The sequence below is a fragment of the Lupinus angustifolius genome, chromosome LG08 (assembly GCF_001865875.1).
Source record: "Lupinus angustifolius cultivar Tanjil chromosome LG08, LupAngTanjil_v1.0, whole genome shotgun sequence".
NCBI lineage: Eukaryota > Viridiplantae > Streptophyta > Magnoliopsida > Fabales > Fabaceae > Lupinus > Lupinus angustifolius.
In genome coordinates, this window is record NC_032016.1 from 23248448 (window position 1) to 23259062 (window position 10615).

Consider the following 10615-nt stretch of genomic DNA (forward strand, 5'->3'; position numbering starts at 1 on the left):
ATAAACCCACCAACACTTCAACCACATAAAGATAGACAAAAAGCACACTCATATAAATATAATAACCACAAATTAATAAGATCTTATGAAAATTCCATATTTATGATCCACCAAAACCAAGAAACAAAAAGCTCTCTACAAAGTCCGACAGAGAGAGAGACAAAATTGGGTGCCTAAATGTTTTTGGTCAAAACCCAAAATCACTAGTATGCAGATATATCTTCATTTTAACAGAAAAACATCACTTCTTTCACGCTGTCCATAACTGAGGGCATAGTCACCATCACGTTAGAAACCCTGTTTCCACTTCCACCACTTGTAGAACCTATATCTGATGATTCCCCTTCGATGTAGTAGCGAGCTCGGAAAGCAACCAGGTGTGCATAATAAGCAGGAGGGACTACATACAAATAAACAACTTTTGAAAAACACAACATATTTGTAAAATGTGATCTATGATAGGAGCAATAAAAAAATGTAAGTATCAAACCTATTGAAACAGATCGAGTGCATCTTGCATACCTGGAAAGAAAAAAAAGGACAAGTACAACATTTAACAACTTAACTAACAAGTCACAATGTATATGCACAATTAGAGAGGGGAGAATTACGTATAACATAAGTTATTTGTAAAACTTTGCAGCTCATCCGCAGTGAAATTGTTCTCATCATACAAAACATGATAATGTGTTGGCCGACTTGTTCCCTGCATGCAATCAGATTAAATATTTTTCAAACACCAACAGAGCATCAAACAGTCGACCAGGCATAAAGTTGCACTTGCAAATCTTACTTGAATCCCGGCATGGCTATTAAGATAAAAATCATGTTCCCGAGGGTGACAGATAGAAGTGTCCACAACAGTCCCTGAAAAAATAAAAGTACAAACTTGGTAAAATAAACATTGTTAAGAGAAGTAGTTTGACATGGAAGTAATATTGACACACCAATCCAGAAAATTAACTAAGCATATTATATGTAGTATATATCTGACTACAGGTAATAAACGTGAAACCTGGCATAATGTTTCCACTTTTATCCATCTGAGACCGATCAACGGGGAAAAATCGAGTGTGGTGTCTCTTCTGTACCACCACAAAGGTAACTGGGGGTAGATATCCCTCTTCTAACGAGACACAAGCCTGAAAAACAGAATTGTGAAGCTTATATAGAACAATCAAGTTTTTTTAATTCCATCTAAAAGGCAAAACATGAATACTGGATACCTTTCTTATTGCATCCATTTCGTGAAGCAAAACTTGACTGAATTGACCCTCACTAACACCATCTCTGTTCAGCACAAGTTAATGTTGAAAAGAAAAGATATTTAAAATATAAAACATACAAGACAATATTAACATGTTTTGTTTAAACCAAATCAGACCTGTAGAATATAATCCTAGCAGGCTTAACCCTTGCTGTTTGGTAGAAAGCTCTAAGTAACTCTCTGCAGAAAGAGAAATGAAAAACAGGTAGCTAAATCAAGTCTCTCCCGATATGTGGCTGTAGAGATGCACATCTAAGCCTCATAGCACAATCAAGTCTTTCACGATATGTGGGAGAGATGCAAATCTAAACTTATTACCTGATCATTCCACCATGTACCAATCCCCGCTTAGGATCTTGATAAGATTTATAAAGATCCTCAATAATTTCTTCGCGGTGAGATTGAGCAGAAATAATTCCCCTGTATTTTGTGACCCAAGGCCAGTCCATTGATCCGACAACCTATACCAACATCTAAAAATTTAAACAAAAAACTAAATAACTAAATAAGATTGAAAAAAGAGATATAGCTCACTGCAGCTATAGAGGGGCTGGAATCTTCTCCCGGTTGTGGATGTGTCACATCTGCACCCAAAATTAATGTTGGCAGATCGCTCACATGAGGAATTTTCCTCTGCATTGCATCATTCAAAACTGTGTTTCGACCACCGACCTATATATAAATTAAAATTATTTAAAACGATGGGTATAAAATTTCGAAGCAATCAAACAAATTTACTGAAAAGTGTCGTTGAATGGATAATCTAGACCTTGACATTTATCTTGAGGGAAACATTTTCAAGGTACTGTTTACTCAATTTTGAAGCTTGCCTAGGCTGACAGCACTGAGAGACTATTCCCAATTCAGTTTCACAAATACGCTTTATTATTCCTGTAAGAAGATAAACATTAAACGAGATGAAACCAAATCTTGATACTCTGTTTGAATTTAGATAACACTCACCATAGGACCCCTTGACATCAGGCAAAATAATTATCAACAGCTTTAATTTTCCCTCCTGCTTCATGTTCGCAAGCTTACTCACAGACTGCTTATGCACATCCACAAGAGCCTTCTCTATTTGAGAAGGTTGAGCTGAAATGATTGGTATCAAAGGCTCTCGAGCGAAAACCTGCCATAAAAATACATACAGGTAAAAGGCATCCCATTGGAAGGAAATGATTTGATGAAATGGCATAAAAATGGTATCATACCATTCCTTTGCTGGTACACATATTGACTAGCTCAAAACAAAAAGTTGATGGCAAGTCTCTGCTAACTCTTGTTGAAAAGTTTACACAAGCCCAATGTAGCACCTTACCACCATCAATCATTTTCTGTAAAATATCAAAAGATTAATTCTCTGATAAAAAATATGGTTATCATAGAACACTACCGATATCTTAGGGGTATGGTAGACAACTAAAATTAAAAAAGGTTTCAACATAAACTTTGAAATACAAAAGGAATGTGATATTAAGAAGGGCAATAAAAAAGGTTAGAACAATATTAGATTAAATTGCATCATGTGGACATGCAACAAAATCATACAGAGCACACAAGGGCAATAAAATACAAGCAATGTCATTTCTTATATCATGTCTAATTCTCCATTAGCCTAAAAATCATACATAAAAACACTTCCATAGGTAACTAGCCATAGTGAATACCTTGTTTATCATATTCCACTGCCCCATCCAGGGGTCAACACTTGATTCTTTCCCTGTTTGATGATATACAAGCTGCAGTGAGAAAAGAAAATTAGATAATAATCATAACATAAATTAAGTTGCCAATGTGTTTGAAGCATAAGAACATGTATACCCTTGGAGGAGGCAAGACACGGGCTTCAATCGTCGCTAGCTCTTCATTTACTTGAATTCCAAAGTCATGCACAAGCTTATCTGTGTTGAAATTGTTCTTCCTCAAAATCTGCTAAGTAGCAAGACATTGAATATGAGAAAACAGGAGTATAACGGAAGACCATTACATCAAATATACCTGTTTAATGTAATTTTCCCTTTCATGGGGACGCTGACAGGTTGCTCTTAAAAGAGCAGTGACTTGGTCCTCATTTAATCTCTTGGTGTACCTCTGTCCAGCAGCAATTTGACAAAGCTAAAATGATGAAAAGAAAACATAAGCAGAGCACAAAATAACAGGACTGTAGTCATTACACATGGAGAATAGTTAAAGAGAAAAACCTCCATTGGTAGGTAGGCTGGTTTTGTGTCACTTCCAGCTTGGACGGCAGGAAGATTTGTATACTTCAACTGAACATCATATTTCTCATAGAAATACTGGACAACTGTCTTTTTTGTATTTTTGTCATCCAAGGTAAATCTAAAGAGGAATCAAATTAAAAAATCAAGAATTAGAGTCAGAAATACAGAAGAAGAAAAAAACATCAAAGAATACAAATACCCAGTTTATCTCGACCTCAGGACAACAATCAATAAAACTGAAAGAAAAAGGAGAAGTTTACGTTAACTCCCGCAGGGGCTCTTTTGAGATACCAGAAACTTTGTAACTTCTTGAAGCCCCAATGCCTATAAGCTCTACCTTAACTCCTCTCAGTGCTTTCTTAACCTGAATTCACAAGTAAAGAGCACACCGGAAATAGTTTCACAAACAGGCAGGATACAGAATATATAAAAATTTACTATGGAGTGTTCAAAAGAAAGGCATAAGACAAATAAACTACTATATTCACAAATAAACTAATACTATGAAGATTTATTTCACTCTTTAATTTATATCAATAATCAATGATAGTTGCAAAACTTACCCTCGGGTTACAACTTACATATACAAGCATCAAACTTGGAACAGAACAGATAGCATAATTCTAACACAAATACCTTAATACGATGGAACAGATCAAATAGCACAAATCTAACAGAAATACCTTAATACGATCTTGATTGGACAGTGGTCTTGAAAAATTGAATTTAAAATGTTTGACAAGAAAGTCAGACACAAGAATTGGTTCATAGAATGCCCTCGCCGAAACATCTGCAAACTAAGCAACGTTATACAAAGTCTCTCAACAGAAGAAAATGATACAATAATAAGGGATATAAACCATACCAACATTCAGGGATAGTCCCATCTGTGTTGGGCGAAGGCTTTGATAGTATCCTCGCCAGTACTCTGTACCACTGCCAAGTGGACCAATACCACTGCCAGGTAAACCACTTATCCCCAAATCCGGTGAAAAAAATGAACTCCCCACAACATTATACCTATACTTTAAAAAAATCAAGATTAAATAAAATAGATTAAAACAATAACTCCAAATGCAATGTCATAAACCTTACTTCAATGAAGGTGTAGCCCTCAAAACAACATCAAGAGCTTGTATAGTCTCTTGAGGAGAGTCCAGCTGTTGGCGCCTCAGGAATTGCTGAAGATGATGAAGGTCGGGCTTTGATGCAAATCGGATGGTGACCTTAAACTCACGTTCACGTTTTTTGCTGAGTTAAAGAAAGAAGAATCAATTCACCTCATAGTCTCATACATTATATAAAATTAAAATTGACATAATTTCATTAGTAACAAAAAATTCCATGTTTTCATGTTTCACCTTGCTGAACCTTCAGAAGATGCTTGTTTATCATGATCAGCCAACTTAACAACAAAATCTCTTGATGAGAATGGTAATGCACCTCCAGTGTAAAGATTCTTACGCCCATCGTAAGCAGGTGTACGCTTACCTAAATGTGTCTCTCGATATGTTTCAACTAATTGTGTCATGATATCTCTATTAACCTTCTTGGAAGTAACTTCAGGATTTATTGCAACCTAAATACATAAAACCAATTCATTAATATAAATAAATTGTCTTCACTCTTTCCTGTCAAAGAGAGACAACAAACAAAACTTAGTCCCATTGCATAGCTTTTCAGTTTAACGTCAAACCACATTGAAGAAATAAATCAGTAAACGATAAAGAACAGATACAACATATTTTTTTATTTTAGGTGAAATTAAATTTTAGAAGTTTGTGTAACTGACATCGTAATGGTGCAAATCACGGTCAGCAACTTGTACGAGAAAATGATTCGCCCGAATTCTGATTTTCTTTCCGAGTGTCCCGTAGTTTGGGCGGTTAGGAAACCTAATAGCCTTCGACGAAGACGGCGCCGGCGCCGGCGCCGGAGCGTTCAATGTCAGCCGCTCCGCAACCTCTGATGTCAGGGCTTCCACTGAAGTCGAAGCCGTTGGCGGAGCCACCTCAACAGATGCGGCAGGAGGAACCGTCACAGAACTAGAGGCAGGAGCAACATGCGCCTGTGAAGAAGAACCGATCACCGGAGGTTGAGAATCAAACACAGGCGACTGAGATGGAGAACCGGTCACCGGTGCCGGAGCATGAGTCGCTCCACGGCCTTGACCAGAAATTCCACGGCCTCGGCCACGACCTCGGCCTCTCCCGGCGACTTCGCTAGGAGTTGGTTGCAACGGAGAGGGACGATCACGGCGTTGCTCAGGTTGGTAACTGCCACCGCGGCGAGACATTGTGAGTGAGTGGGTTTGAAGAAAAGAGAAGAATTTGACAGAGAATGAAACTGGAAATAGAATGGCGTGAGTGGAGAATGTAAGAGGCTTAAATAGAACTTCTAACACTGTCAAAAAGAAACCGTCTCCTTGTAATGGAAGGAAGACACGGAAATTTGAATAATATTTTTTTATGAAATAAAGTCTGTTTAATCCGGACAAGGAAAGGGGAGAACAAAAAAAAAAGCGGCGATTATTTAAGTTTAGCTATGAAAATGAAAAGAGTTTAAAATATGTGCACTAATATTATAAAGTTTTTTATATTGTCAGCATATACATATGTATGACAGTATAAATAATATTTACACTGTCAGTATATACATATTAAATCCAAATGAAAATGAATTCATGATTGTGAACTTTCATAGATCCACTCACCTTATTCGTAAAAATTAATTATTGTCAATTTCAATAAATATTGCTATCAACTTTAATTCATTCAAACATTTAAATGGCGTTTTTATTAACTATAAGAGTTGAAAACCTTTATAATGGATAGGTAGTAATAATTTTCTATATTTAATTAACATTTATTATTTTTACTAGTGTCACCATGTATTTGATATCTATCCATTCATATATTGTATGATACTAAATATTTAATTTGTTTGTATTTTATTTAAGAGAATTTGAGAGTATTATAATTTTTGTCTTTATTATATTATTCGATTTAAGGTGAAAGAGGTAGTTATTATATTGGTGGTTACCGAGAATTTTTTTATATAAATTAAATAATGTTAAATGCGAAACAATAAAATTAAACTGACATTTATATCATATTTTATCTTTGTATATAATATAGTTACACTCATACACCCTCCCTACTTAATTAGATAAAAGAATAAAATTTATAAAAGTCTCTTTATTACATAGAAATAAATGAATTATTGGCTATCTTTATTACAGAGAAATAAATGATAAATTAGGAAAATATTACGTAATTCAATGCAATTTGCAGTATTAAATATAGAGTATAATATTATTGTAAATATTTGTTCACAATCATTATATCATCACCATTCATTTATGTTACTTTTTAAAAAGTTAATAATAATTAAAATAGTAGTAAATAATAAAGTGACGGTAAAACTTTTACACTATGAATCCATATATTTTTTGTCTTAAGTATATTTCTTAATTTATGTGCTCTAATATTAATACACCTCAAATAAATGGAAATAGTAAATGTTCATCGAGATGTTTTATATATTTTATTTTTTTAGAATTAGAATGTATTTGTTGTGTTCGATGTACTTTATATTATATTTTTGTGCATTTATGATAATGTTTAATTTAAGGTGGGATATGTGGTTAATTAATGTGTTGACGGTGATTGCTTGAGATTATATGGTTTTTTTGTAAAAATTAAATAATGTTAAGAGCAAAACAGGAAGTAAAAATTACACTATGAGAGAAGTTATTTCAAGTTTTGGTTTTATATATAGTATAAATAACATTAATCATTTTATATTCTTTTTATATTCTATTAATCATTTTATATTCCTTTTCTATATGCAAACCTTAAATATCAACCAAAAATGTATTACTCTAATAGTGCATGATGCTATATTTCCAGAAATTCAACATTCCTAAAAATAATATTTGTTAGGAGATAATCACAGACTCCATATAAGATTAGTACAAATTTCAAATAGTGATTAGTAGTACAAAGAAAAACCTTACATGTATCAAAAGTTTTGTAGTTGAGGGCATCAAACGGACATATAATGATGGGAAGAATAATAAAAAATCCACTATGTGATATAATTTAAGTAAGCTTCATTAATTAAGTGATAAAACTCTATATTTTTTCCCTTAAACTTTAACATTAAAGTGTATACATGTATAGAGAATAAAGTATATTATCATATAAGAGATAATTTATCTTTTTAAATTTATCTAGTGTTTAACATGTATCTTTTTTTTCTTTTATAATATATTTTAAAATGAAAATTTCTTAAACGAAGAGAAATAAAACACATATTAAACATTGAGTAGAGTTAAGAAGATAAATTATATGATATAAGGAGATATTTAATAGTTCATGATTATAATATTGTTTGTGTTAATAAGTTCCCAACTGACATCAATGAATAAAAAATAATAGCATTTTGAACTTGGGAGATTAACTTCAACACTTCCAAGGATGAAAATATCATTTTTCAAAATAAAATTTCCTTTCTCTTTCACAAATAATACTTTCATGACGCTTGTTTATGTTCTCATTCTATTGCTAAATAATTACTATTATTTAAAAAACTAGTCAAAAATATCTAAAACTTAAGTTACTTTACTATATACATAAATAAATAAGCATAATTAAATTAAGATGTTAAAGTAGTATCCTTGACAAATATATAATATATTCAAAAATAAATGTTGTGTAATTTACATATAGAATAATATCTCAGAATCTTGTTTATAACATCTTTTTGGTAATTTTATGTGGATAAAGGAAAATGTGAACATTACTCAATTTTACAATAATTAAAACACATTTATTAAATATATCATTGACTAATATAATTAAATAAAATTTTATTTCCACTTATATTATTTAAGTAAACAATAGTATTTGATGTTAAACTCTTTCGTTGGGCATAGGACTTTTAAAAATATGATATACATAAAACTTCCGAATACAAATCTTTTGTTATTTTATTTTCTTATCAATAATATAAATATCATAAAGACACTTTTGCCACCCTAAATTATAAAAAATATATATCTTCTGTTATTTGAGTCAGCTATAAAGTTTTGTTTTATTGACCAACATATAATTTATACAAAAAGTTTATTGAACTCGAGAATTTAATCAAATTTTGTAGATTCTTTGTAAAGCCAACTTGTATTTAATAACGTATTCTTGAACCTAAAATATTTTGAGAGCATATCTAAAATCATATTAAATATTTTAATTTCATGTGAACGTAAATAAAATATAATTTTAATATTTATATATTCCCTGTGCACAAATTTTATGTGATTAATGTGTTATATATTATTCCTATGTATTGTTTTTATTTAATAATTTATGATGATTAACAATAAATAATATATACTAATAATTTAAAAAGTGTATGATATTTTAACTTATAAAATATGATCATAATCTGGTATTTCACCCCAAATATTATATAATATTTAATTCATGTGTGACTTTTTTTTGTAGCTTCAAACAACAATACAAAATTTCATTTTTTTAATATTATACGAGTAGTTTAATAAATATTGTAAAAATTTGATACAATTTAACTATAATAAACTAGTTTAATGTAGATTTGAAAACCAATTAAAAATAAGCGTAGAATGAAAATCTGAAAAGAATGAGTAATAAATAAATTTATATTAAGAAAGTAAAATATAAATATGTATTGAACATTTAAATTATCAAAATATTTAAAATAACATGAAAATCAGAACATTAGAAGTTATGAAACAAATGAACTAACATTAAATTCGTGGATCATGTATTTTCATAATTATATTTTATTATTGACACTGATTCTCCTTTTGTCATCATTAAATTTGTTTTTTCACTTAATTAGTAGTGACGTTTGTGTAAAAAATTAATTACTTTTCTCATAATTCTAAAAATGAAATTTTAAAGATATAAAAATCAATTAGTTAAAAGAGTTTTATAAAAATGAGAGGCAATTAATATATTGCAACAAATATATAATTCAATCTAAATATCAAATAATAACGAAAGAGGAAATACACTTTTAAGACCTATATAAGCATATAAAGTGACTGGTAAGTTAAATTTATTATACTTGTTTATAATAAAAAGTTTTTGCGAGCTAGATTCCATGGTTTCAAAGATTAGGACATAACTCGTGTTTAATCAAAAGTTTTCGGATTGACAACTAGATTTGAACTCATATTCTTTTATTATATAAACTATTTTTTATAAGTCACATTTGAAGGTTTATAACTCACATTTTAAAGGATTTTATCCCTAAATATAATTCACTTTATATTATGTAGCAATGTTACATAATTTATATGAGATATATATCTTATATTTATAATATATATTTAATACGAGTGTAATATATATATATATATATATATTTTGTTAGTATAAAGACTAACATGCTGACAGACAATCTCGTGTCTATCAATCCATTTTTCTATTGTTTATAATGTATAACCTATATGTTATAAATATTAAATATAATAATTTATGTTAGATATTGTAATTTTGAGTTGAATATATTTGATTAAGGTAATTATTCAATCCTATTATTTAAAATTGAACACTCAAATAATTGAATCACTTGCTATTATCTTTATTGGTGAAGTCTATAAGGAGTAGTATTGGTAATTAGAGCCGCTGCCCATGTCCACACAATGCCCGCCAAAATTAGGGTGGGCATGAGCATGTCCGCTTTTAATTAGGGCATGAAATATCATGTCCTGCCTACCCTAAACATGGATAGGACGGGTTTGCGGGTTGCGCTAAACTAAAAAAACTAAAAGTTATCTAATACATAGAACATTGTAAGATATTATATATTGTCTTTTATTTTTTATTTCACAGTTGAAACATTGCAATATTCATGTTATCATTCTTGAGATTACATGAATGCATAATGTGACAATGTGATTCAAAATATAACACACTGTTTTGCATAAACTAGATCGGACAGTTCTCACAGGCCAAACTAGGCAATCTCTGACAACCCCTGGATTGCATTCGAGATCGATGAGAGGGATGCCCTGAAAGCGTTTGTACGACCTAGGTCCGGGTAGGACTGTTCCTGAGGGAACCGATCGATCTAT

General features: G+C 31.1%; 1 protein-coding gene across 2 annotated transcripts; it reads right to left on the reverse strand.

The window, feature by feature from the left end:
* LOC109355291 (protein argonaute 5-like) lies at positions 51 to 5929 on the reverse strand. Of its 2 annotated transcripts, XM_019598364.1 has the most exons (22): positions 5285 to 5927; positions 4854 to 5071; positions 4588 to 4743; positions 4358 to 4512; positions 4176 to 4282; positions 3753 to 3856; positions 3472 to 3610; positions 3269 to 3385; positions 3092 to 3199; positions 2938 to 3009; positions 2482 to 2604; positions 2231 to 2399; positions 2037 to 2158; positions 1802 to 1939; positions 1586 to 1728; positions 1385 to 1447; positions 1227 to 1290; positions 1016 to 1142; positions 794 to 867; positions 612 to 706; positions 491 to 522; positions 51 to 400 (listed from the first exon to the last, which is right to left on the reverse strand). In XM_019598364.1, the coding sequence occupies exons 1-22, from the start codon at positions 5786 to 5788 to the stop codon at positions 228 to 230; spliced, it is 3003 nt and encodes a 1000-aa protein (XP_019453909.1). In that variant the 5' UTR covers positions 5789 to 5927; the 3' UTR covers positions 51 to 227. The 2 variants fall into 2 exon arrangements, with proteins under 2 accessions (XP_019453909.1, XP_019453908.1); XM_019598363.1 differs by having other exon boundaries at positions 2037 to 2399; positions 5285 to 5929.